Source organism: Myiozetetes cayanensis, unplaced genomic scaffold (genome assembly GCF_022539395.1).
Source record: "Myiozetetes cayanensis isolate MyiCay16 unplaced genomic scaffold, myiCay2020 scf24, whole genome shotgun sequence".
Classification (NCBI taxonomy): domain Eukaryota; kingdom Metazoa; phylum Chordata; class Aves; order Passeriformes; family Tyrannidae; genus Myiozetetes; species Myiozetetes cayanensis.
In genome coordinates, this window is record NW_026087456.1 from 9,696,397 (window position 1) to 9,724,155 (window position 27,759).

General features: G+C 48.3%; 1 protein-coding gene and 1 long non-coding RNA gene across 3 annotated transcripts; both read left to right on the forward strand.

Moving 5' to 3' along the window:
* Positions 1-2,287: 2,287 nt before the first annotated feature.
* On the forward strand, positions 2,288-22,935 carry G3BP2 (G3BP stress granule assembly factor 2). 2 transcript variants are annotated; one of them, XM_050320622.1, is made up of 12 exons: positions 2,288-2,449; positions 9,470-9,588; positions 10,647-10,728; positions 11,697-11,870; positions 12,164-12,254; positions 12,527-12,629; positions 13,524-13,704; positions 14,655-14,753; positions 18,529-18,631; positions 18,871-18,999; positions 19,185-19,303; positions 20,037-22,935. In XM_050320622.1, exons 2-12 carry the CDS (start codon positions 9,494-9,496, stop codon positions 20,307-20,309), a joined length of 1,449 nt encoding a protein of 482 aa, XP_050176579.1. In that variant the 5' UTR covers positions 2,288-2,449; positions 9,470-9,493; the 3' UTR covers positions 20,310-22,935. The 2 variants fall into 2 exon arrangements, with proteins under 2 accessions (XP_050176579.1, XP_050176580.1); XM_050320623.1 differs by lacking the exon at positions 14,655-14,753.
* A 2,374-nt stretch (positions 22,936-25,309) lies between these two features.
* Positions 25,310-26,752, forward strand: LOC126642753 (uncharacterized). Its single transcript, XR_007629523.1, has 2 exons — positions 25,310-25,518; positions 26,303-26,752. It is a non-coding gene; the product is annotated as an uncharacterized LOC126642753 (long non-coding RNA).
* Positions 26,753-27,759: the final 1,007 nt, after the last annotated feature.

A 27,759-nucleotide genomic window follows, 5' to 3' on the forward strand; every position in this document is an offset into this window, starting at 1 on the left:
CAGAACGTTTTGTGATGTACTGGCGCCCAATGACAGACGGATGAGCAGCTGCTGGGGGCATTCACCTGTCTGAAAAACAAACGCAGCACATCCCTGTAATCCATTTCCCCGAGGCTTCTCAGGGGTCTGTGCACCCAGAATAACCCCAAGACTTGCAATTCAGAAGTCGTCTTAAGAGTAGCTAGCACTTTTTTATTTTAACTACACGTAGAAAAACACTACTGTGTTTTTGAGACTCACTCGCCTTAGAGATAAACAGAAACTTACCCAAATAACACCGATGGCTCAGTCCAAGGGAAGGGCACCAAGTAGTTGAATTTCTTTCAGATGCTGAATTTCCCCACACTGGACACTACCACAGTACTTCCTGGATTCCTGCTGAAGAGCAGCAGCCAAGGACCATCACTCCAAACCCTTCAAGCGCTGCATCCGCACACCAGATCCCACTCTGATGCTGCCCTCCGGATGGTTACTGGTAGGGTTTGGCAGTGTTTGCTTTATTCTACATATCTAGTTAAAGCAATTTTAGTTCCCAATACGGCAAATGAGCACAGAAGGCTCCAATTGCGATAGTCAGTTCCTAAAATTGCTTTGTTTCATTCCAGGGAGAAAACCCCTCTCACAGCACAATTTAAATCGGGATCTTCAAGGATTTGGTTTTTCCCAACTAGAGAACAGAGTCAATACTTTACTTTGAAACATGCAACTAAAAGCAAACATTCACTCTTTCTGTATTCTACAATTAATAGCTTCCTCCTCCATCTCAAGACAGGCACCAAAAATCAATGTATTAGGTGTAAAAAGATGAAATACCACAGCAGTCATTACAAACTAGGGTTCTGTCAGGCACTTACCTTAGTTTCTAACTGCACTTCTTGTAGCATCAGGAGATGAAGGCCTGAGCACCTCCAGCCCTTCAGGACCCACCCAAACATCACAGTTGACCAGTTTTGCTTTTCCATTGCCCCTGTTTTTCCCTGTACAGACACCACCCAGCTCATGGCCCCAGAGGGTTTTTATCTTGCTGGGCAAGGTCTGGTCCCCAAAGTAAGCAGGTGCTTTACAGCAGCCACAGCTGGTCAGCTGCTGTGTGAGCCACAGCAGGACAACTCCAGCCTGCAGTCACCTCACACCAAACTGGCACTGGGCATCCCTGGCTCTGCTTCTCACTTCCCTTCCCAGCAGAGCACCCAGAGCCAGGTCACTCACAACTGGCCCAGTCTGGAAATTCTTAAGTTCCTCTTATAGTGTCCAATAGCAGCAAAATAAGGTGGGTGGTTGTTTTGGTTTTTTTTTCCTCAAAGAAAATTTAAGTTCCTCTCCTAAATCAAAGGGCTTCAGATACCACTGAGTTAAAAAAGGAACCCCTCCACCTTCCCAATAGGGATGGTTGAAGGTACTCACTTTTCTGAGCCAGTGCACACACAAGAACTCACCTGGAACACTCAAGTCAGGCATAAGGAGTGTCTGCTCCTTACCAAGAAACAAACAAACAAAAAAAAAACCACCAAAGAAGGTTTTTCCACTAAAGAAATTTATTTATTTCTAAGTATTTCCATACTTACACATATAGCCCACAGGAAAGTAAGTGAGTTATTTGCAAAAGAGATGTCTGACACACCTCAGCTACCCTCTGGGAGATACAACACACTACAAAGGGCAGCTTTTGCCACCTCGGAAAGAATTATTTGATATTTCACCCCCAACCTTGGCTTATTTTGTATCTCAGTATAACTCCAGGAAAGTCCTGTTTCAGCAAGAAGCCCTAAACTTCAAGCTGAGCTACGGACGGGGGCACAGCTCTGCACGGACCCGCAAGGTATCCTAACACTGACGGCACCCCTCTCTCTGCAGGCGGCTGGAGACCTCGGTCCAAGCGAAACGCAGCTCCGGTCCGGTAGCGCGGAGCCGGGGAGGTGTCAGCACCCAAACTGCCCAGGTAACACACTCCCGGCGAGCTCGTGCCGCGCTCCACGGTGGACAGCGGTGCCTTGACCCCGCAGCAGGACCCCGACGCGTACCTAGAACAGAACGAGATCAGTCAAACGAAGAACAAAGAACAGAGCGCCCGCTACCTCCTTACCGCCGCCGCTACCGCCGCTGCTGCCGGAACGGCCGCCCTTCCCGCCGACGGGAAATACGCGCGGCGCGCCTGACGTCACCGCGCGGAGCCGGCGCAGATTGGCGAAGAGCGCGGGGAGGCTCCGCCCCCTCACCGCCCCTCGCCCTCGCGGCCCCGCCCGCACGCTCGCCCCGCGCAGGCGCACGCGCGCACGCACGGGACCGCGGACGCGCGCCCTCCCCCGCCCGACTGTGACATCGCCGCCGCCGCCCTCGCCCGGGACGCGCCGCCACACCGACACCCTCGCCGCGCCCGGCACCGAGCAGCTCCTGGCGGCGTGCGGGGAAACGCGCCCCGGCCCCGCGCCCCGAGATTTCTGTCCCTGAGGTGAGCGAGGGGCGCAGGGGATCAGGGGCAGGGTAGGCCCCGCGGCGGGCTGTGGGAGCTGTGTGTGTGGCGGGGGTGACCGTTGAACGGCCGCCGCGCTGAGGGAGCGGCGCGCGCCGCGCTGAGGGAGCGGCGGGCTCGGCGCTGAGCGAGAGGCGGGAACGGCGCGCGCCGCGCTGAGGGGAGCGGCGGGCTCGGGGCCGAGGGCTGAGGGAGCGGCGCCCGGAGCGCCGCCGTGCCCTGCGCCGCACGGCCCGCCCGCCGGCTCGGTCCCGCTCGGGGCTGGGGGGTGGCGGCTTTTGTTCGCCGTCACCTTGGCGGCTCTTCCGCCTCGCCCCGGGCGGCGCGGGGACGCCGGGGAAAGGCGCCCCCAAGCCCGCGGTGTTCGATGCGGGCTGCGGCGCTGGGCCCTGCTGTCCCTCTCTCGGCTCGCCGCGGGGATCGATCGCCGTGCAGGTATGTGGGCTTTGGCACGGGCAGGGGGCCGCTTCGCCGGTCTCGCTCGGACTGCAGAGCCAACCTTAGCTTCCCGAGGTCGGCTCGGCGGGCCCTCTGCTCTCCTGCAAGTTAGGACTGCCATGGCAGCGCTGGCTCTGAGGGCTTCTCCAGCTCTGCAGACCTCACCCTTCTCCGCTCCCCCTTTCCCCACTCATAACCGGGGCTGCTCTGTTTTCATACAGTGTAATATGGCCGAAGTTGTTCGAGCACGTTTTATTCTGCAGAGCTGGATGCCTTGAGTAGATCTTGTCCGAGCTGCTCTCATTTGTCATCTGAGCTGAGCTCAGTGTGTTCTCAGGCTTTTGCCCCCCTTCCCCTCAAAGGTCACTGCAGTTGCAGTGTGGATACCCAGAAGCATATCCACAACAAAGCTTTTAAATCCCTTGGGTAGCTGGGTGAACCTGGGTCTTGAGCTTGGTGCCCAGTACCACTACATGAAAGAACTATCACAGGAGAGAACAACAGGATATGAGATTATTGTTTGATTTCGACTAGAAAGACTTAGTCATTCATAAAGATTTTGTTATTGTAGCCTTCCATGCGGGTTTGGCAATTCCCAAGCCCTTTGTATGTTCTACATACTTCAAGTTCAGTGTGCAAATGTTCTGCTTTGGTACAGAAAGCAGTATAAAGATACCCAAGGTAATTTTGAGCTGTTGAGAAATAGGGTAACTTATATCTATCCATACACAGGTTTCTTGAGGTATTATGTCTGTTTCTGTAGCATTGCAGGATTTGTCAACTTGGATTCTGAGCTGAGAAGTTGTGGTTGCTGACAAACTGGTGTTGCTTTAGCTCCCGGAGTTGATTTATCATTAAGGAGGCATTCTGTGTCCGTTGTGACATCTTTTCTGTGAAAACTGGTTTAAACTGAAGAGAAAACCGAGTGAGCTGGCCATCCATCTGCTTGGCTGCTGGTGCCCGTGGGAATAACACGTTTTCTTTCATGGAACCAAGGTTTCAAATTAGGCATCTGCTCTCACACTTAGGATTATTTCAGAGCATTGGAAATGTGCTGAGGAAACGCGGTACCTTAAACACAGTGTTGGATTTGAGTCTTCCTTCTACTGTAGCAGTTGTGGTACTGGATATCATCGCTATTGAGAGTGTTTGACAAATGAACTGCACTGCGACTCAGATAACATGTGAAAAGATGAATATGTCAAACTAATAGATGTATCTGATGAGATACTAGAAGAAGGGCACTGAACTTGGTGTTGGATGATGGCATAGTAGAGATGGAGTGGCTTCCCCAGAACAGGTCACTGCTGTTGCAGTGGGTACTGGCCCTTTTGGATGGCACAGCTGAACTGCCCAGAAGCTGGTTCCCTATGGTACTTGTGGGGCTAAAATACAGGGCGCTGTTAAACTCCTCCCAAAAAACCCCACCACAAACCAAAACCAAACCATCCTTGCAGGACAGCATGATTTGAAAGAGCTGCACACTGTGCCTTGGGGCTCAGCCAGCTTGGGTGGTAGCAGATTAGGTAAAGGAGATCATAAAGTAAAGGGAATCTGGTAGATCACTCAGCTCTGCCGGACCTTATTGCAGGTGGAGGATGATCTTACCTTGCAGACTATGACAGAGGGAAGGTGGTTTCAATACTGAAATGGGCTGTTGGAGACTTCTGATTGCTCTTTCTGAATTCTTTTCCTGGCAGCTGATGCTTTCTTTACTTTTCCATGGGGTACCTGCCAGTCTCTGCAGGGCTGTACTCAGATGCCAGCTGGACAGTCAGCTGCCCGTTGGATTTTTACCTTTATTCAAGGTGTGGCTGCTCGCACAATGTGAGGCAGTGGTGGGATCTCGGTCACGCCTATGGGCTGCAGGAGCAAACACACTCTGTAAGCTGTTACTGGCTTGTCTGCAGTAGGAAACACAGTTTACAGGTGGTAATCCGAATTCAAGAGAAACCTGTCCAAGATGGTTAAAGCTGCTCTCCCCTTCCCTTCTGTTTTCCCTGAGCTCCTGTGGTGTGGGAAGTGACACAGTGTCTTTTGTGGCTTTGCTGAGTGTGCTTATGGTGTGGGGAGCAACTTTCTGATTTGCAAGAACATTTTACCCAATTTTTTTTTTTTTCAGTTAAATGCTAAATTCAAATCTGATCAGCAGCTTGGACAGGAGCCACACTGTTGCAGATTTATGTAAAAGTATAGCTTGATGTCTGTATGCCTTAAGTTATGGACAAATGCTATGGATGAACTGTTCAGAGGGTAAAATTTACTTGTCAATAAAACAAGACACTCTACTTGTTTATAGTTCTGTATTAAAACAAGTGGTGGGGCCCACATCTCCCTCACAAAGCTTAGAAGTTTGTCTCGATGGAGGTTACCTTCAGCTTCAGGTGGCACTTTCTTGAGCTGCTGTCAGAACTCGGTTCAGCCTTTCAGCGTTGCTGTTGTTGGTCTGTCTTGATGCAGGATGGAAGTGGTTTTGAACTACCTCTTTGGGCACAATCAAAGACTTTGTGCCAAAGTTTATTCTCTGGATACCTAAATTTGAGCACGTAGGCACCATTCAGTAGCTTAGTCATTGCCTCAGGTAACAGTGCCTTGCCACAGAGACTGGTCGCGTTTCTTCTCTCTCCAGGCCAGGGGAAAGAAGAGCGGCAATGCTTGTGTGTATTATAGGGGAAAAGGCTTCTCCAGTGCCACAGCTGCTTACTGAGCACAGTGCGCGCCAGGGCACACTGACTGCTCAGCGCCCAGCCGTCTGCAGGGCTTCAGGAACTGCTGCTGCCCCACGGTGCAAACTCAGGGCTCAGGACTTGGGCTTTGGGTTTTGGCTGGGGTTTTTTATTTAGTTATAGGAACAAACACGGCTTAATAAAGTTCCGTGTGTAAAGATGATTACAGGCTGAATGAATTTTCATGCTCTCACCTCAGCACGGACAGGAGAGATTATTGCAGCAGTTGATTCTCCCATGCTTCAGCACAGTGATCCTAATTTGAGTGAGCCCTGTGTCATCCCTTCAGCCCACAGCAGTTTCATCTCCTTGCAAGGGCTGACTTTGTGCTTTATTTGTCACAACCATCCAAAGATGTTAAATAAATCTCACACTACCCTGCAGTTGCTCTTTGGAGGAAAATATCCTTTCCGCTTTTGTTCATTTGCTTATCTTTGCCTGCAAATAACAAATAATTCCTGTCCGTGCCAGTTCTCCCATTGTTTTTGTTCTCTTGAAAGAAATCCCACCTGTAAAGTTGTTGTTCTGAACCTGTGTCACACCTATCGAAGTTACAGGCAGTATTGCACTGGCACAAGTGCGTGCTCCTTCAGTTTTGGAGTTGGGTCCCTTGGGTCCCAACCTCTGAGTTTTTTTGGGGGCGGAGAGAGATTGCGTGTGTCATTTACTCTTCCAGCTTGCCAGTTTATTGCAAGATCTGTCCTGTGGCTGCTGATTCTCCTTAGATCAAGAACACACTGCAAATCCTGTGTGCCTTCCTGGCAGCACAGGAACCAGAAGTACTGAAAGGGTGGAAATGACATCTGTCAGTGAATTATGGCAGCCCAACATGGGCAGGATTACCTGTGGACGGGCAGCAGTTGCAGGGCTGGTTGTGTTACTCTGTGTGTGTAGCTTATCTAGTCATATGCATGGTGGAGGGATTTTTGGACACTACAGTTGCCCTATAAAGAAACAAGCAGATAAATGTATTTGATTTCTGGTGATTGCCCATTCCAGTTTCAGTATTTTGTTTCTGGCCAGTGTGCACATGAGTGTCTTGAGCCCTAAGTTCTCATTAAGACACTTTCCCAATGGCTGCTCAGGCTGATCTAAGAATGTGGCTCGTTTCATTCAAGTGAGAAGAGCACTCAGGATCTTCTTTTTTAGCTGTTATTCATTTTTTCTTGAGTATGTACTGAAAAAAATGGGAAGTATACTTTTTATAGAGTGTATGTGTTGATGGGGCTTCCCTTGGTGCCTGGTAAGTTGTGAAGGTACAGTTCTTAGTAAGTTTGGCCTCTGTAAATTGTTGAGGGTGATGCCCTGGGGTTTGACTTAAATTTCACTGGTGCCTTTACCTCAAAACCCCTTGGGCCTGCTAAGACTCGGTTCCTTGACTTTAAGGAGGTTCTTTACTAATTGGGACACGTGGAGATTTCAATCTTTTGGAAACCTGGTTTCATAGCGCCCGTGCTGCTATCAAGGAGTACCTGCTGGTTTATTTTACTGCCTTTTAATGACCTGGGAGACCTGAACAGTTCATTAAGCCTCTTCTACCCCTACTGAGATCTCTGAAGAGAGAATGAAATAATACTGAGACAGGTGAGGAACTGTAGAGGCATCCTGTAAAATACTGTGACTATGTGATGTAAATCGATAGCACTGTCACTGGAAACATGGAAGGGGGCACAGTGCTCCTGTCTGTGAGCATTTAAACAACTTCTGTTTGAAGTCCATAGGGAAGAACTGGCTGTGTGTGATCATTGCATACCTGCCTCTTCCAGATTTTCTGAAAGGTTTTGGCAGCCCTTCCTGAAATAGGACAGCTTCCAGTAAAGAAAAGATGTAGTGTGATACAGATCTCATGGAGTGGAATGACTTGTCACAGATTATTGTGTTTTGTCCCTGGGGGTATTTTCAGTGTTCCTTGAGGTATGCCAGCAATGTGTTACTAAACGTACTTTGCTTATTGCTATGTTCATAGTCATGTATGGTACCTATCATCTGCTTTTTAATAGGTTTTTAAAAAAAAACCTGTTGAAGCTCCATTTTTGTGTGTTTTCACAAGGACTTGTGGTGAAGATCCTGTCACTGATTTTGTGTTCTTCATCTGCTTGGAGGGGGCAGGGGATGAAAAAAAAAGAATAGTCTCACCTGTAGAAAGTGAGATGTCCTTGTTCTTTTAAGGCTGGTTTCTCACTAAAATTCCCATGTCTTGCCATTGCTGTAGAATGAGTCATGTTGGGAAGATCCTCAAATTGCTCAGATTTTGTTGTCTTTCCTTTGTTCCCCATTTGAACACGCTAAGGGCTCAAACCTTTGATGTCCCTTAGTATTCTTAACATTTAATTTTGGATCTCATTAACACAATTACTTCCCCTGGGGCTTCCTGTAAGGCACAACTAATTCTGTGTTCCAGAGTCTTGGAAAGTTATATTGGCAATTTTGGATAAGCCTAAAGTAAGCTTGCTGGTTTTTTTATCCCCAGGTTCATGATTTCTGTTTCAGGCCTTGCCTTCTGCCTTACTTACAGGATTGTGAGATTGTTGTTTCAGGTGTGGTTCCTGGATAACTGTCTTTGGGAACAGCTCTTGGTGTTGTCTTGTGTCTTGGATTGCTGGATTGAGATTATTTTGACTGTCCAGTACGTGTAAACTATTTGAGCTACATATTTGGGCTTTTTCCTTTTGAGTTCCATTATGATACAGGATCTGACATGGTTGTGGCACTGCTCCTGTGTGTGTTTTACCTTTATTACAGGCTCTTCTTGAACTGAGGTTAATCTCCCAATTTCACTTCACGTGCTTTATGTCCTGTCTGGCTGTAATTGCAAACAGTCCCTTGTATTGGCCCTTAGCGTAGATTGATGGGTCAAGGTTACTTTGGTGAGAAAACAAAAATCTGTTTCTAGGATTATCTGTGAAGTTGGAAACTTGGGGTTTTGACTTGGTCTTTTTTGCCTGCTGCCTTGCCTACACATTAGTTTTTGAGAGGGAAAGCAGGTTAAGCTTCCGTGTGAGAACTGGAGGGTAGTTCATGATTGGAGACACTGGCAGTTTTAAGTGAGCTGGAAAAAAAGGAAAAAACGATGTGCTGGCTGCTGACAAGCCATCAAAATATATTCCAGGATACTGAAGATCATTTTGTGACAGGGATGGTCTGCAAGACAAGTGTGGATGGGTAAAAGCGTAGCAGGTTGAACCAGGTGATCCACAGAAGTCCTTTCCAACTATTTCCAGTTATTGTATGACAAATGTGAAATGCAGTTTGGTTGGACAAATAGTACCTCAGACTTCAGTCGTCTCTGAGGACTGAGGGTTTCCCTCCCCAGTCTTCAGAGGATGTGAATCCAGCCCACACAGTAGCTTCAGAATATTGGTGCTCCTGCCTTCACGTTACAGATGTGTCAGTGACCTTTTGAAGCAGATGTGCTTTAAAAGGAAGGAATGGTACCAGCTGCCTTAAGAAAGGATATTCCTGTTTGCTTTGCAGCACTGTGGAACTCAGATTTTTAAATGTTCATCAGTTTATTGCCAGAGGCTCAAGAGGTTTTTAACAGGGGTTGTTGCTTGGTTGGTTGAGGTTTGGGTTCTTTTAAGCACCTGTTCTGTGAGGGACTTTGTATCCACTGTTCCCTGCTCATCAAAGTAATACATGAAGTGACTGAAATCTTTTTATTTAATCGAATGAGGGTTGGGAGGGTGTCCTGAATTGGTGGGTAGTTTCTAGTGAATTAAGTCCCTGTTCACAGAATTGTTTCAATTCTAATATCTCTGTGTTCATCCTGTTATGGGGAAACTGTGATGTATGGAAGTTGTGATCTTCAAACTAAGGTGAATGTTTGTGATTACAGCGTTTGACACTGTGTACCAAAGAAATGGTGATGGAGAAGCCAAGTCCCCTGCTTGTAGGGCGGGAGTTCGTGAGACAGTACTACACCCTGCTGAACAAAGCTCCTGACTTCCTGCACAGGTGACACTTCCACACTCGAAGGGACTAATGCGTTTGAACAAAAGTCTGTGCTGTTTGTTATACATTAATTTCTGAGTATGGGAGGGAATGGACCTGACTAACTCTTACTGCAAATTCCTTAGGCTCTAGAACCAAGTCTGATCAGACAGATTTATGGCATGCCATCAAGGTGTTTCCTCTGGGAAAAAGCGAGCTGCTTCTCAGAGGGTAAAATGGTAACATGGACAGATTCCAGAGATCCTTGCTGAGGTTGGGGAGGCTGGATAGACACTCCTGAGCAAGCTCCCCTGGTGCAGGAGATACTCTCTGCTCAGGAATATCCTCTGTCCACTTGGAAGATGGCACAAGTATCACTTACAGCATCTGTGGAGGTTTTATTAAATACCTCTGCACAGAAGAGTCCAAGAGGTTTTGGTCTAGTTTGGTTGAATTGTATCCAGTTCTTGAGCTGCTGGTATGAAATGCCTTCTAGGTGCTTGCAGTGTCTGCCACTGCTGTCCCTTTTTTGTTGTACTGAAAGCATTTGTCACACGCTTTATAAGCTGGCAGTAAAAGTCGAAATCAAAAGTTGGACTATCGTAGGCTCAGACTTTGGAAGTGGACTGAAAGTGCCAAAGGATGTGTAATGTAAGGAGAAGCCCGGAAGCCAGCGTGCGTAATTGCGTGTCAAAGATCTGCGCTCCCTGCTGGCCCAGGCTCAGAGGAGAGCAGGGGTCAGAGCAGAGGCAGGTGCCTTGTTCCACCCTGCACTGAGGCCTTGCCTGGCAACAGCCACTCTGTCAGAGGTAGATGGGGCTGGGGGGGGGCAACCTTCAAACCAAAATGGCCACCTTCCTTCAAGGAAGCAAGTGAAGGGTTGATATAGGAGTGTGCTACATTACCTTGGGCAAACTGGAATGCTGAATACAATGTTTGTATGCTTGGAGCCTCTTGAATTGCTGTTTGTTCTGAAACTCCTGTTGTATTGAGCTCTACAACTTTTGGCTAAAATACTTGTTGGATTTGGTTTCTTTTTTTTTTTTTCCACTTCTATGACTTTCACGTCTCTTCACTTGCAGGTTTTATGGCAGGAATTCTTCCTATGTGCATGGAGGACTCGATGCCAGTGGGAAACCGCAAGAGGCAGTGTATGGTCAAGCTGTGAGTATCAAAATCAGTCCTGTAATCCTCATTAATGTTCAGAATAAATCAGGTTTTTTCTTTACCAGTGGCTTTGACTTTCTCATCTGGTAAATAATGTATTGTGGTGCTGCTTCCTGTTCAGAGACAGATAGGAATTTGGTAGCTTGGCTTTTTTGGTTTGCTTCTTTCTGCTTTTACTGAGGGTCATGTTTGATTCATCAGCTTTGCATCTGGGCTGCACAAAATACATTTGGGATGGGAAACAAAATCAAGAGGACCTGATAGACTTGTGCTGTTGATGTATCTTATTTGGGTTAGAAATGGTTCCTTGGGAAAGGGACTGATCTTTGTGGATTGCATTAAATTCTTCTGTGGGTGCAGTTTTGTTCAAGTGGAATATAACTTTTTGAAGAAGTGAAATGAGGGTTGCTGTGGTTGTACCTCTTTATCACAGTAATGTCTGTCACCTAGTGGCATCTGTTCATGTGGCAGCCACGCCTTTGAGCAGCGTGGCTTATTTAGCAGCACAAAAATCTTTGCAGTGCAGATGTTCCCCCCTCCTGTGACATTTGAGTACTTTGACAATGGATGGAGGGTTGGTTTGGGGTGGTTTTGTTGTTGGGGTGGTTTTGGGTTTTCTTTATTTTCTAACACAAGATAAATCCTGTCCCTTTCACAGGCCCTTTAAAAAATGAAAGCCGTGAAATATGTCATTGGTTTTAATGCAGCTGGAAAAATCGGATAGCAAGTTGTATGCTATTTGCCTACTCTGAGAAGTATTTGAATCCTAGTGGATAATTTCAGATTAAAAGTTAGATGAGCTCAGGTAGACTCTTCTCAGTAAAAGACACTTCTTAGTTCCTGCATTTACCTTTTGAGCTTCAGGGGAGTGCCTTTTTGTGTTAGTTCCAGCTCCGATATTTCAAAGGTATTCAATAGCTCTGTAGCAAAGTCCCTGTAGCTGAAGTGTGTGTGTTCATTTCTAGGAGATACACAAGAAGGTGATGTCCCTGCAATTCAGCGAGTGCCACACCAAGATCCGTCACGTGGACGCTCACGCCACTCTGAGCGACGGCGTGGTTGTGCAAGTCATGGGGGAACTGTCAAACAATGGGCAGCCCATGAGGAAGTTCATGCAGACTTTTGTGCTTGCTCCAGAGGTAAGTGTGTGTGAGACTGTGTTAAACTTCAAATAGTGATGATGGAAACCCGACCTGTAGCTACATCTGGCTTTAAAACTTTGGTCTGGAGGCTGTCGCTGCATGTGTCACAGTTGGGCAGAGGTTACTGCCCACTTGTGTACTTAGGGAAGAGGTACTGCTTGGAAACAACTGTAGGGACATAGTCCTATTGCCAAATGTTGTTGTGTACCCACGGTTTATCTCTAATCCCTCCTTCTTGTGGACTGCTAATAACCTGTATGTGCTAAATACTGCATGTTGCTCTGTTACAGGGATCTGTTCCAAACAAGTTCTATGTCCATAATGATATCTTCAGATACGAAGATGAAGTATTTGGGGATTCAGAAGGAGAACTTGACGAAGGTGAGAAGGACTGAACAAGTACAGTCTGTGTGGTTCTTGTTCCTCTGCCGTGTGTGCACAGCTGTCTCCAGCTTATTCTTTTTGTGAAAATTATAAACAACCAAATCTCTTGAATGAGAGGAGGGGTCTTCCATCTTTTCTTGCAGCTAATTTTACTTATTTCATGTTGATGAAGCTTTATTTTGATTGCTACTATTTTAATATGCTTTTATTTGAGTGCAGCTTGTGCACACTTGCAGAAATGTATAAGGAAGTTTTTGGTTTTGTGTCAGAGTCTGAGGAAGAGGTGGAAGAAGAGCAGGAGGAAAGACAACCATCACCTGAACCTGTGCAAGAGAATGCAAGCAGTACTTACTATGAAAACCATCCTGTCACGTAAGAAGTCTTTTTTAATTACATTAAGTAAAGAAGTACTTTTTAATTACATTAATGATGTTGCTTTTTTAATAAAAATGACAAAACTGCTTTGGCTTTGGATTCTGGATGTGATTTAACAGGTAGTTCAGGAAAATACACTTGATACAGGAGTGTGTGTTACGTTAGTGTTACATTATTTTGAAACATTGCTGCTTTATTGGAGAGAGGAAATGGAGGGTGTTTGTTAGTAATTTTCACTTCTGGTGTCAAAAGAGAGGTGAAAAGGTAGCAACCCCTTGTACAGGAGTGTACACACTTAATGGCATCGTGGTTATTCTGACTTGGAACAGACAGTTGATGCGATGTAGTTCATCTGAAGAGTTGACAAAGGGCGGTTCGTCATAGAATCACAGAATAGTTGGAGTTGGAAGGGACCTCTTAAAGGTCACCTAGTCCAACCCCCCTGCACTGAGCAGGAGTATTACTCCTCAAATTTGGGTATCACTTGAAACTGAGAGGAAGATCTACTTTTGGATAAGTTGCTGTACAGCTGTATTGGAAGAATAGGTCTCTGTCCTGTGTGTCTTCAAATCAGAACAAATTTAAAGAAAAAGAATTATGATTTTATTAGAAAAATACATTTTATTACAAAAACCAGACACACAAAGAACCCCTACAAACAAACACCACCAAACCATTGTGCTTTTCTTGAAACGTAGGAATGGCTTCATAAGGGCCAGAAATGACTTCCCAGTTCCCTTGTTAAAAAAATCAGTTATGGCATCACTAGACAATGTCTGCTGAATGCATCAATGATCTTTTTAATACCAGTTGTTACCACAGCATGGCTTACAAAAAGTCATAAAATACAAAGCAGTTGAAAAGCTCATCAAATGCATTTGATTATTGTAGCAATGGGATAGAGGAGGCACTGGAAGAATCATCTCATGAACCTGAGCCAGAATTGGAATCTGAAACAAAGACTGAGGAGCTGAAAGCTGAAGTAGAAGAAAAGACCCTTGAGGAACTAGAAGAGAAGTCTCCGTCTCCACCTCCTGTAGAGCCTGTTTCACTACCACAAGAACCACCAAAGGTTAGTTAAAAGTCACATCTGTGCGACTGGATGCAGATGGTAAAACAGATTTGAGCGTTGCCTTTTTGAGTGGCCGTGCTGGTCCCTCTCTTTAGTGTCATGCTATATGAACAGCTAGACATGAACCCTGAACGTGTAAAAATGTGAAGTTTCGCTAAAAAAGGAAAAAATGTTATTTCTAAGTTCTGTTCATCGCCTGTTGTAAATTTTATGCTCTGCTTGTAAAGTGTGTGTGTGGTTTTATGCACGTGTAGACATTTTTAAATGTGGACTTAACATATGTTAAGAAAACACCTCGAGCTACCACCACCAAAAATCTCCTACAGTGGGAACCACTGCTCTTCCTTGAAAAAAAAACATCACACACTGACACGTGCAAAATTGCTGACACTATGGGCTCAAAATCAGAATGGGGGCACTGACTGTCTCCTCTAGGGGCAAGGTGCCTAATCTTAAAAACCACAGTGCACACTGTGCATCATCTGCTGTGGTGACACTTGGGAGGTTTGGAAGTGCTGGGAGAGCCAGTGAAAGCTGGACAAGGTCATTTTCTAGCTCCAGCATGTCTCCCGTACTGTTTTTCCCAATTCTTTTTCTCTTTTGCATTTTCACTTGTAACTTCTGGCATCCACTGTCTTTCTTCGTGCAGAAGACACTTACCACTCCAGGGTTTTCAGTCCTAGGTTTGGTTACATCGTGGAAAGCAGTGATCTGGGAATGCTGAGGGAACGGGGCTCACTCAGGTAGCAGGTACACACTTGCTCCACATCATCGAAGTCCACAGACAGCTAGAACTGCACATCCTCCTGTCTCTCCGTTGTAATGCTTGCACAACAATGATTTTAAAGTCGGATGTGAACCAAAAGTGTATTTTCAGCAGACGAGTTTCCCTGTAGGAATGTCAGTGGTTTGCCATGATTAGTAGCCTAGGTTTGTTGCATTTCCTGCAGGCTTTCTCTTGGGCTTCAGTGACCAGTAAAAACCTGCCTCCTAGTGGTACTGTTTCTTCCTCTGGAATTCCACCCCATGTTAAAGCACCAGTCTCACAGGTAACCCATCTGTGAACGCCTTGGATTGTCTCATTACTTCTGCAAACTGCTTCAGTTTTTTAAATTAACCGATCAACTTGTTTGACTTAAATTGCACAAATTAATTGTGTTTTAAATGTTAATGCACTCACCTTGTCGCTAGCGAAGGCACGTGCACATAACAGGTGTAACTTTGGGTGGTGGTAATGTTAAAATTGTTCACATAGAACCAGGAAATCGCTGCTGAAGGGTTTTTTACCTGTGTTAATGGGATATGGTTTGGTTTACAGGGGGAAACAAAACACCGATTCCCCACAAAATGTTAGTTTTCTGAAGTATGTTTGAAAAGGGCCTTGGTGGAACTGCCCCAGCAGTAAAAAGGGATAGCACCATTTCTGAGGTGCAAGACTGCCTTGCAGGGCTAACATCCACAGAAATATGCTGGATTTCATTACCCATGTGTAATTAACTTGTCACAGAACCCTGTACCAACTTATGACTGTGTGAGGAATGGAAGGATTCACATTTCCTTGCCAGGACAATGCTATCTTCCCATTCCCATGATGCTTGGGTGAGGAGGGGAAAGAGGAAAGAGAGTTTGACCGGGCGATAGCTCATGTCCTGCACGTGCCAAGTTGATGTGAGACACTGAGACTCTCAATTCAGCTTCCTCCTGAAATATAAAAATCCTGAAAACTTGCATCCTTTAACCCCTGGTCCTAACACTGTGTGCCTGAGCGCTGTATGTTGTGGTAGCTCACGTCCAACCTTTTCAAAAAGCTTCAGTTTTCAGCAGAGCAGCTGGGTTACTGCAGCTGTTGGTTTTGCACTGGTTTCTTCTCAATTTTTTACTGACAGAGAGGAACCCGTCTGGGATTAGCCTTCAGCCAAATGTGTGTTAAAAAAAGAAAACAGGAAAACCAAAATAAAACACCCAGACAAACTCCAGCACCTTGTATGATGTTGCTTTTGGGTTTTCTGGCACTGTCGTGGACATCAGATAATGGCTGTGTAATGAGTTGGGAAGCCTGTTTGTCTTCATCAGCCTAAACAGGGCTTTGAACACTTAGGTGGTATTTAACCTGTAAGAACTGTGGGGTTTGTAGTACAGAATAGATTTTCCTTATGCAAAACCAAAATGAGTTTGAATTTATTTGCGATAGAGAGGGTGGATTTTTTTAATGTGCCTGCAAAAATCATTTCAAATGATGAATGCCAGAGAGCAGAAGAGAGCTTACAGATTTTGTACATGTTGCCTCTGCTGCTTGTCATGCTTTGTGCCTTTTAGATGACTTGTGCTGTGACTTTATGTTCAAGCAGTCCTGTGTGGAAGCTTCTGAACAATACTGACATGGCAGGCATTTCAACTCTCAGCTCTCCTGCAGCCAGAAGAACTACTCAGTTCTGAGCTCCTTTTCTCGCACACATTACAGGAATGGGACACAGAAATCTGGTAGGAAAGGCACCTGAACCACTTCTGCAAGGGGCTGCAATTCAGGAGCAGATTTTTCCTGTTCTCATGGATCCATTAGTGCCAGTGTGCATGTAAACGAGGACAGAAGATGCACTGCTGGGTGGGTGGCTCCTTTGGAATGCTGTTCTAGCTGGTATCAGGGATGCTACAAAGCAGTTGTTAACTGCACATTCCTTTCTCTGCATTATTCCAGTTTTCCCCCCCCCTCTTCTATCAAGTTAAAAATACAGCCCCCGTAGTGTTAACTGAGAACCCCTCCAAGGACTGCACACACACTGCTCTGGATATAAACCAGTTCAGTTCTGTTTATTTACAGCTGTGGAGTGAAACAGGTCAGCATTTCTTGTTTTTCTAATTGTGGATGATTAGAGATCAACCTGCCTGCATTCATAAATGGAGACTTTGCTTTATAGCGTTTTCAGGTATTTTTATCTCCCATTTTTATTAACGTACCAGCTGTCATAGGAGTGCAGAGGGGCAGAGGCAGGCAGGGTGCTCCCTGCTTCTTGTCTTCTGGCTCGGAAGGGGTGAGTCCCTTTCCCTCCCCACGTGAGCTCCTGAAGAGAAGAGACAATCTCACCTTTTCCTTTATTGTTATCAAAGCTCCATCAGGCAGGGGTTTGTGGCACTTGGCTCCTTTAGTAGCTGTCTGTAGAAATCCTTCCTGGGTGTCTGTGCGTGCACCCTGTGCTGGCAGGTGTGAGTTGCAGTTGGCTGCTGCTTGGGCTGTGAGCGGCAGCCCTGATCAGGGATCTTGGGACGCTGCTAATAATGGCAGTGTTTTGGGGAGCACAGTTTGGCACCAGGGAGCACCGAGGCAGTCTTCCTCTGTAGAAAGGGATGATGCTGATTAGAAAACAACTAATGAGATTAGCTGTTTGTGTGCTAGATGAGAAGTCAGTGGAATGCAAAGCGAGCAGGTACAAGTTAACTGTTACTTGGGATTTAATAGGAGGACACTAAGTATCTAAGGAATGGGAGTCTGAATGTATGCAATTTTGCTTTTGAGGTATAATTTGCATTACATTAAAGATGTGTGAGTAAAAGATGGCAGAGGAGCTCCAGTGACCCATGAGGATATATAATGGAACAAGATTTAACAGGAAGGCTGGTTTTTCTAGCTTATTCTTGGAATTGAAAAAGTGATCCTAGAAGCATTCTTAGGACAGAATAAGGCTTAGCTGGGTACAGCACAAGTGATAGGAGGGCTGAACCATTCATTTGGTGTGTAATACCTGCATGTTTCCTGTAAAATCTAGTCCTTTTCCCCCTGGGAGGTACTGTCTGGCTGGAACCACCAGTTGTCTTGAGCGCTTAAAGGAAAATAAGGGAGATGTTTAACATAAACTGCTTCTCCACGGCAGTGTGGGCCTATAGCTGTTCCCCTTGTGTTTAATCTTACTTGCAGGCTAGTCCTGTATTTTTATGCTCCTAAAGGATAATTTTGGTTTTCTAAGATAAGAACTCAGCACAGCAGCAGCGCTTAACTGTTGTACAAAAAATGGAACTTAAAAAATGTTGAGAATTGCTTCAGTGACCAGCAGTCTGCATAGAAATATTTTTTATTGTTCTGTCTCTATTTTTCAAATTATCTCTAGAAGCATTTTTTCCTGGCAAAAAATAAATGGAGTAAGTGTTCTAGTACCTGAATATGAAGGGTGTACTTTGAGCATCGTGGTCTTGATATCAGGAAGGTTGAACAGTATCCTCGGCAGGCTAGTCATTTCAGGTGGCTTTATTGTATCAGAAATACTTATTACACTTCCAAGGGCTTTTCTTTCATTCTCCTCTTTCTTTTTGGTAGTTTTCATATAGTTGTTCTGCCCTGGAGGAAGAGAATTCCTCAGGAACCTGGTCAAAAAAATGTGGTTTTCCCATCTCTCGGCATTCATCTTGGACTGCCTCCTAATCTGTGAAGTTTGAGCTTGGCACGAGGAAGCTTTATGTCCTCTGTGACTGAAGTCAGGTTGAGGGATTTGTGAATAATGAAGCACTGGGGTCTCAATGCCTGGTCAAACCTGGAAAATTCACCGTAGCCATGTTCTAGGGAGATGCTCTGGTGGAGAGATGTTTGCTTTGCACCTTTTAGCAGAGAGAACTGACCACTGCAGTCCTGGATTGGTACAGAGGAATTTATAGAGGTGAAAATAAACATACTCCCAAACACATTGACATGGATGTATGTATATCTTCTGGAATTTGTTTTGTGCATGCCACTTAGCTATGTCTTGTGTCGTGGGGGGGGCTTGTTTTGGTGAGTTTGGGGGTTTGGGTTGGTTTTTATTGGGCCAGTGTTAAATAATGCACGTTCTCCTGTTTTAGCCAAGAGTGGAAACTAAACCTGAAGCTCAGTCTCAACCTCCTCGTGTTCGTGAACAACGTCCCAGGGAAAGACCAGGCTTCCCACCCCGAGGACCTCGACCAGGTAGTGTGGAATCAGCTTGTGTGTCTGCTTGGGAATAGTTAATGAGGGGTGTCTCCTGGACAGGCCTGTGTTGTATTTGGCTGATAACTAACTGCCTGTTCCTGCCGCCTTCCACTACAAATGAGGGAATGTGGACTCCAGGCTGGTTTGAGTGAATGTGCTTGCTGCTGTCTGTGGATGTGTTCATCCAAAGCTATCTCCTAACCCCAGTGATTCTACCTTCCTTCTGTTGACCACAGGGAGAGGGGACATGGAACAGAACGAGTCGGATAATCGTCGGATAATCCGCTATCCGGACAGCCACCAGCTCTTTGTGGGGAACTTGCCGCACGATATTGACGAGAGTGAACTGAAAGAGTTCTTCATGAGTAAGTAGTGATTTTGGCTGTGCAGACTGAGATGAAAAGCTGTGTTAAAAAGGCACGTAGCAGTGACTTCAGGCCACACGGGGAGGCCTTTACACAGGGCAGCACTGCAGAGGTCTGGAACCAGCGGAGCACTCGTACAGCTGGCACTGTTTTGGTAAAGTGCCTCTTCCTTTGTGTTTTCCCAGGCTTTGGAAATGTGGTAGAACTTCGCATAAATACTAAAGGAGTGGGAGGAAAACTGCCTAATTTTGGTTTCGTGGTATTTGATGATTCTGAGCCGGTCCAGCGAATTTTAGTTGCAAAAGTAAGTATTGGCCTTGAGTTTCCCCTTCCAGGGATGGACCGAATGCCCGAAACCCCAAGTAACGTGGGCCGTGCTAGATTACATTGCTGGTGGGCCTGGCATTCATAAAACAGCTGTAAGAAAAACAGAGTTTTGTCATACTCATTGTGTCAGAAGTGCTGCGTAGCTCACAAAAGCTGTGCCAGTGTTCCTCAAACTGCATCGTATGAATTTGGGTCTCTTACCTCCACACACAGACACCACACCGAGCTCAGCGCTTGCTCTTAGAGATCCTTCTGAGATGAAAGTGGAGCAGGTAACCCTTCAAAGGGCATCGCCTGGATGTCTGAACACTGCACTCTGGGGCTGAGAGAAAGGAGCAGGGTTATTTACAGTTTTCACTCAAGGAACTGGAGAGGAGAAAGCAGCAGTTTTCATTTCTACGATGTGAGAGTGAGACTGGTAGAGCTCTTCAGGAGGCTTAACCCTGAAGTGAAAAGGCTAAAGCTGGGCTTGAAGGAGGCGAAAGACAACCCCGCTTTTACTTGAGACAAACACTTTCTTGCTTGCATGCCAAGTGAATGTAGGAATGGTGTCGCATAGGGCTCAGGCCGCGTGCTGCAGGGTTCCCTTACGGGGCGCTGTTCGTGCCAGGCACGAGGCGTGCAGGCAGGGCAGAGCTGTCGCGTGCCTCGTGTCGGTGGCCTGTGTGACGCAGTGACTAACGTGTGCCTTGACCCCTTTTCCCCATAAGCCCATTATGTTCCGGGGCGAGGTGCGCCTGAACGTGGAAGAGAAAAAAACCAGAGCTGCTCGGGAGCGAGAGACCCGCGGCGGGGGCGACGACCGCAGGGATCTCCGCCGCAATGACAGAGGCCCCGGCGGGCCCCGGGGAATCGTGGGGGGCGGCATGATGAGAGACCGGGACGGAAGAGGACCTCCCCCCAGGGGGGGCATGGCACAGAAACTCGGCTCCGGACGAGGAACCGGGCAGATGGAAGGCCGTTTCACTGGACAGCGCCGCTGAAATCTCCACTGGGGGCAGACAGTCTTGGCAGTGGTACATTATCCATCGTGTTTGCATTCTCGTTAATTTTTTTTGGCTTTGGAATGTGACACAGCCCTTCTGATCATTTCTTTGATGTGAAAGCATCCTTTGGTTTCCGGTTTAAATTGAGGTGGACGTTCTTTCCCCAATTTCACAACAGGAGTCACACTGTTAATTTATAAATGTAGACTTGGAGAATTGAGGACTGAAAAAAAAGAGAAGAAAAAAAGACCGGTTAACTATCTGCAACAAAAGTGAACTAAAGGACACGCCCAGTAGAATTCAGGTCCTTTCAGTCCAAAACCCTCTGCTGCACATTTTGTGTAAGTGTTGCCATTTCTGCCTACTACTGTTGGAAACACAAATAGTGCAATTTGTGCAATTGGAGAAGCTTGCCTTTTTTTTTTCCTTCTTAGAACACTCGGCTCCAAACCAACTCGTGTTTACGCACTCATCAAAATGCACTAATGGGTCCTCTGAACTCATTTATACTGACAGCTGCAGGAGGCATCGGAGGCAAAGCCTTCATCCTCTGACTCAGACAGAATAGCTTGGGGAACGGTGCGGGCGTCCGCTCTGCTTGCTGTGACCAACCTCTGTACACACACAAACCTTAACGAGACTACACCTTTGTTCCAGAAGGAATCCATTTAGCTGTAAACTAACCAGAACCCAGAGTTTCCGAGTCGTAACCCTGAGTACGCAACAAGTTCGATAGCTCACGTCAGATTTTTCTATCTGCCCCTCTTCAGTGCAGGGATGGCTGCTCAACACACTCCTCCTTCCCCTTTCCCCTTCGAGAAGCGTTGTACAGTGAAACTTGACTGTATTTGAGTTCTCTGGTAATGTAATAAGCATGATGGTGCCTTCTATGAATACATCATTCCAGTCTCGCTGGTGATTTTGTACAGTATAGTGTATCAAGTACTGTGCTGCAAAGCCAAGTGGCTGCAAAGCATTTAAAGGAAATTATTGGAAAATTGTATTAAAAAAAAATTGCAGTATCTTTCAATGAGTAAACATTGCTAAAATGCTCATCCACCTTGCTCTTCAATTAACAAGTTCACCTGTGTTTTTGCAGAGGGGGGGAAGGGAGGAAGAAGGCATCCAAATAGACTCCAGGTTGTCTCTTCTCTTTAATCAGTGTCAGAGTTAAAGGAAGCAGAGTTGCAGTCTCTCTCAGACAGGAATTGCAGAAGTCAGTCCAGAACAGTGGACGCTTCTGGCCAGCTCCTAGTAGGTAGACCTGAGCATCCTTTGTGAAGGTGAGCTTCTAAAACGGGGATACTGCAATTTTCAGAGAACTAAACAGCAGCTCTTAAGTTCTCACATTTTCCAGTTGCACTTTTAAAAACTCGTACTCGTGTTGCACATAACTCTCAGCTGAAGTTGACAGCAGTGTGGCTCTGGAGCGAAGGATAGCGAGGAGGTCTCTCTTCTGCAGTTTGACTGGTGGGTTTTCCAGCGGAGAGCCGTGTTCCTGGCTAATGTCGTGGAGCGCATTCCTGCAACGTGCAGCTGGAGCAGACGGCACAGCTGGGCTCTGTCGGGGCACGCGGCCGGCGCCGGCTCTGAGGTGTCAGGAGCAAAGGGGGGGTGCGTCTGTGCGAAAGTGTGACCACTTGAAGCTGCTGCTGAGCACGGGAAACCTCAAATACAAAAATGGCAATTTCGAGCAAAAGCAGAGAGGGCATCCTAGCGATCTGTCTCTGGATTATGCAATCATTTGCTAGTTTCCAGTAAGCTAGAGGATTTTGCACATGTTTTCTGTTACGCTAGGCAAGGTGGAGTGGCATCTGTCTGTTCTCTGCCAGACTTGAGGTCTTCTGTGTTCCATGGTAAGTCTTGCACTATTTTCATACGCTTTTTTTTCCGGGATGCGTTTTCATATTTCAGGTTTTTTGTTGAAGGTCTCACAATTTCAGCTGTTACCTGGAAGTCTGTAGTACTTGAACTGCTGGCCACACAACTCCACTCCTTAGGTGTGAAGCCCTCGGACAAATTGCTGTTACCAGTTAGCGATTTGCCACTAGTGTGGTTTGTGTAGCCTGGAGGTTTTTTTTTTCCTTCTGTAGTGCTGTGGTGTTTTGCTGCCACCTCATTCATTTGTATGGTAAATGGCACTGGAAATAATCAAGAACAAAAACAGAGTAGTATAAAGAGCCACTGAGCCATTCTGCTTTTTGGCTTGCTTCTTGTTTAAGTGACACGAACCCTTGGAACATCATCCAGAGAAGTTTACATGGTGATAGCTCACCTGCTGTACTGTGGACTCTTACGTGTTCTCGACCCTCTCGATAGTAAATGTATCTCTTAGAACAAAGGAAGGGATTCACTGACCATAACTGTTAGTTGCTGATTTGTGAATGGTGGGAGTATTTTGTCATTACGGTTCCATTTCAACAAACTTGGCTGACCATCTTGGCTTTAGTAGGTATTCAAGACAGTGGATTACCATCTTTATTGCTGTAACGTGTCAAGCATTATATGCTAGTAGATTCTAGTTTAATTGTTGCAGGTGGAAAGTATTTTTACTTTTTAAGTTTCCATTCTGAATGTGTTTTGACTAAACATACCAATAAACTACTGATGTCTGCAGCATTTATCCATGTCCCTAATTCTCTTGCATGCAGGTGCTGTGGAGCACTGTCACCCCTGGCTTACAGGAAAGCTTGTAAGAACATTGGTGCTGACCTGGCCAGTGATGGTGGGAACCCACAGTACCGCAGCCTGATGAACCTTAAAGTGTTGGACTTTGGTGGCTTCTCTGACCTCAGGATGTTTGTGGTCCAGGGAGGACACAGACTTCTCTCAGGGGTGTCCCAGGTGGCATTTCACACCCTGCCAGGCTGTGGCATCTGGCTCCAGGATACAGCTTCCGTGGATGTTGTGGTGGTGCTGGGAGGATTGTGAGCTGTCTTAAAAAAAATGAACTGGAATTGCTTGCTTTGCGCTTTAGGGCTGCTTACTTTTGATGGTGCAGAAGTGATGGTCCCTGTTTTGTCACTTCTTGTGTTTGTTAGCAGTTACCCAAAAAGGTTGGTAAAAGGGTTATTCTCACAGTTCTCATAGATCAGGCATACCTGAGTCATGGAATCTGGAGCTCTTCTGCTCTGGGTGAAGTTCCTGGTAGCTGCTCTCTGCTGTGTCCTACAAGGGCACATCTTGGCTGTAGTATTTCCTGATAAATGGCAGTTGGGAAGTGTCTGAAAAGTGGTGCAGTTGTGTGAGTTGAAACATTGGAATGAAAAACCAGGATCCTGTAGAAGCCCCAGATCCAGAGTTACCAAAAAGTCCTCAGAGGAGCAGCCTCGACAGCTACAAGATCTGCTGGCACCAAAGATGCCCGAAGGAGCTCGATCCCCTGGGCTGCTGCTGGGGGCCCGCAGCATTCAGGCCTTGGGGCCTTGACTTGTGAGGTAAATGGTGTAGACTTGTGTTCTCTGGGGCCGAGGGGGAGGGCAGGACATCATGGGATCTAAAACCAAACAGGGTTGGCTGGGGCCTGGTTTTAGTTGTGCCACAAAGTCTCGCATCTTTAAAGTTGTTAAAAAGCACCTTTTATCATCACCAGAGCCAATTTTTAGGCCCGTAGTGGGAGTAAAATGTGAGGAAATGCCAGGGCAGATGAGGGATGTGACAAAGCAGCGACCTGCTCTGTGCTGCTGAGGCCTTGCCTGTTCCCTTGGCAGTGCCCACTTGGGGAAGTGCCCCGTTAGAGTCCTGTGGTTTCACAGATCCCTTTGCGATGCAGCTTATTGCTGGATGTTTGCATTTCATGGGGAGAAATACAGCGAAAAAACTAGAAATTAGAAAAACTAATTTATGGCATAGCAGGGCACCAAGGATCAGGGGGTGCCCTGCAGGCCTCACAGCCAACAAGTCCCGAAGTGCAGCTACATGAGGTCTGTTCTTGGCAACGTGTGGTCACCACATGTGTCCTGACAGACCAAGGACACAACCTTGGAGCTCTCATGTCACCTCTTGGCCACTGTGACCTGCCAGCACCTGATACGGAGTGGGTGTGCTCTCCCTGCAGGTCAGGGAGGTGAAGGGGTCTGTTTGGGATACAGGGTGGGCAATTATTTCCATGGTCCAGACCAAGTCCGCTCTCTGGCTCAGGGCCCCTCAGCAAAGAGGAGAAACGAGGCATGTCCCTCGCAGCACGTGCAGCAACAGCTTCCCCGGGCAGGAGGAAGCTCTTGGCTTTTCCCTGGTGCGTCAGGCTCTGCTGCTCTGCTCCTGCAGGCGGCACGCGGGCAGCGCTGGGCTGGGGTAGAGGACGGGTGGGCTATGCTCAGCAGGAATAGGATCGGGCGGAATTTCACAGGGAGAGCCTTGGGGACGTCCCCCGGCCGCAGTACCTGTTGGGATCCCATTCCCGCCCCTGCAGTACCGGTTGGAACTCGCCAGGCGGCGCCCTCGCGACTCGCACCGCCCGCGGCACCGCTCGGAGCCCACCAGGCGGCGCTGCAGCCCCTGCACCGCAGGTGTTCCCGATCGGCTGCAGCCCCGCCCCGGGCACGCGCACTGCGTTCCCGCGGCCCTTTTCCCGAGCGCCAGTGGGGCCCCGGCGGGAGCTTTGGTGTGCCGGGTCCGGGAGGAGCAGGTGAGTGCCGGGGCTGTGCGGAGAGGGGCCGAGCTGCCGGCTGCGGGTGCCGCGAGCCCGGGTGTCGGTGCCCGGCAGGGCCGCGTGTGCGGCGAGACCTTCGGGCCCCCGCGGGACGGAGGGCGCGGAGCTCGGCTCGGGCCGTCCCGGCTGCGGCCGCGGCTCCGGCCGGGGGGGCTGGAGCGGCCGCCCCTGGGCTGTGCCGGGAGCTCGGCTGCCCCCGGGCCGGGGCCTCTCCCGGAGGGACGCGCGGCGCGGCGGGGAACGCGCCCGGCCCTCGGTGTCGCGTACGCGAGTGTTTTCCCACCGTCTTTGCACAGGTTGAGCTCCGCGGGAACTGCCCGGGGCTGCCGGCCAGAGCCCCCGAGGATGGGGCTCCCCCCGAGCACGGGGCAACCGCAGCCACCTGCGGGTCAGCCAGCGGAAAGGTTTCCCGGTTGTTGCAGTCTCCAAACTCGCCGTGCCTCGTTCCCGGCAGCCCTGCCCGGGCCAGCCCGGCTCAGCACAGCAGCGGGAGAGGACGAGCCCGGCCAGGACACAGCAGAGCCCCGGGAGAGGTGACACGGGAGGGAGTGTCGGGTGAGTGCTTTGACACGGGCTGGGGGGTCTGTGCTGGGGGCTGTGGCAGGATTGGACCCCTCGTGGCTTTGCTGCAGCTGCATTTGCTGTTTGGTGCTGGCCCGGCCCAGCTGTGTGTGTTTGCTGTGGCGGGTTGAGGCTCAGCTCGTGTTCAGCTCCAGGGCTTGCTCAGACACGTTTCTCAGGGGACACAGCACAGCCTGGGGCTCCCCCAGTCCTGCCGGGGGGACGGGCACGTCCTGTGGGTTCTGGGGCTGTGCCAGCCCCGGCAGCTCTGACTGAGCATTGCCTCCCTTTCCGCAGATGCACAGGAGATGCCGCTGCTCCCACCTGCCCCGCGAGATCTGGGGGGCCCCTCCTGCCGCCTGCTCTTGGAACGGCTCCGGGAGAGACCTCCACGCAGAGAGGGGCACGTGCTGTGACCTGAATCCCTGAGGGAAGAGGCTGTGCTCCCTGCTGCTCCCAGCTCCTGAACAGGGACAGCCCTGCCTGCGCCTGCCGGGAGTCCAGAGCGCAGCAATCGCAGCTCCAGCCACCAGATCTCCCTGCCAGCAGTCCCTCCTTCCTGCTGCAGCTGCAGGTAAGCTCAGCTCTCCCTCACACAGGCCTGTTCCAGCTCCAGCTCACGGACACTCCAGCCACGCAGCTGTTCCAGCCACCGGCCAATCTGGACAAGAGTGTTCCTGCTTCGTACAGCTCCTGCTGCTGGACCCTCCCCTGTCCTACTGCTCGGGATGCTTGGAGACTCAGGTGATTGCAATTCCTTCTGTTGTTTCACTTTCAGGTGATGCCCCAGTCAGCTTCTTCAGGTTCCAGCTGTGGCTGTGCAGTGCTCCAGGTGCTTCCAGGCTGCTCCAATTGATTCCAGCTGTGGCTCCGAGATGCTCCAGTTCATTCCAGCTCTAGCTCCAAGGTGCTCCAGTTGATGGCTGCTCCAGTTGGTTCCAGCTCTGGCTCCGAGATGCTCCAGTGGATTCCAGCTCTGGCTCCGAGATGCTCCAGTGGGTTCCAGCTCTGGCTCCGAGATGCTCCAGTGGATTCCAGCTCTGGCTTATTAAATGTTGCTTCTTGTTGCAAGCCAGTTAAAGCTCCAGGTGCTTGGAGCGATTTGGGCTTCTGGCCAAGTTGTAAATCACTCACTGTCATCGAGTGTATATGAATATGAGCTGTCATAATTGTCTCAATATTGTAGCTATTCCGGTGTTTGTACAAATAAAGAGTTGGACTGGAAAAAGGGCTGGGAAGTGCCTTTCGCTCCAGAGACTATCTCGAACGCTTAAATCGGCCTGGTGCATGCCGGCGTCCCGGAGTTTGGGGAACAACGCGACCGGACCCCCCCCTCCGGAGGGGGTCCACGCAACCCCGGACCCCCTCCCTGGGAGGGGGTCCTCATGCCCAGCCCTCCCCCCTCCCGGAACCCCCTCCTCCGGAGGGGGTCCTTATGCCACCCAGCCCTCCCACCAAAGTCAGCCCAGCCCCGGCCTCTGTTTTGGGGGGCTGGAAACAGCCGGCTGAGCCGCTGCTTCCAGCCTCCAAAACAAGGCCCTGAGGGACTTTTCTGAGGCCCAGAAAGGCAACCCTGAGGCTAAATCCTCAAATTTCCAAGTTGGAAAAGTGATGGACTTAGTTTTTTTCTGAGCTTCAGAAAAGCCTTGCCCACCCTCTGCTTTGGAGCCCCAGAAGCACAGCACTTAGTTGGGTTTCTTTCTCAGAGCTGGGAAACTGCAGGACTTAACCTGCATTTCCAAGGGGAAACTGTGGGACTTAACCAAAATTTCCAAGGCAGGAACTGCAGGACTTAACCTGCATTTCCAAGGGGAAACTGTGGGACTTAACCAAAATTTCAAAGGCAGGAACTGCAGGACTTAACCTGCATTTCCAAGGCTGAATAAGTGGGACTTAGTCATTTTTGGAGCTCAAGGGGAAACTGTGGGACTTAACCAAAATTTCAAAGGCAGGAACTGCAGGACTTAACCTGCATTTCCAAGGCTGAATAGGTGGGACTTAACCAAAATTTCAAAGGCAGGAACTGCAGGACTTAACCTGCATTTCCAAGGCCATATAGGTGGGACTTAGTCATTTTTGCAGTTTCACAAACATAGGGCTGTGCTGGTGGGACCCCAAATCCTTCCCAGAGCTTGTTTTCAAGGCCCAAAAGTGCAACCCTCAGTCTCTGTTCTCAAAACATGAAAACACAAGACTTAGCTTCCACTTTCAGGCCCCAAAACACAGGACTTGGTC

Excerpts from the sequence above, each read along its gene's own strand:
- G3BP2 (XM_050320622.1), top strand. The coding sequence starts at position 9,494 with ATGGTGATGGAGAAGCCAAGTCCCCTGCTTGTAGGGCGGGAGTTCGTG. Across the intron at positions 12,255-12,526 it reads AGAAGGAGAACTTGACGAAG|AGTCTGAGGAAGAGGTGGAA; the intron begins GTGAGAAGGACT and ends GTTTTGTGTCAG. Across the intron at positions 12,630-13,523 it reads TATGAAAACCATCCTGTCAC|CAATGGGATAGAGGAGGCAC; the intron begins GTAAGAAGTCTT and ends TGATTATTGTAG.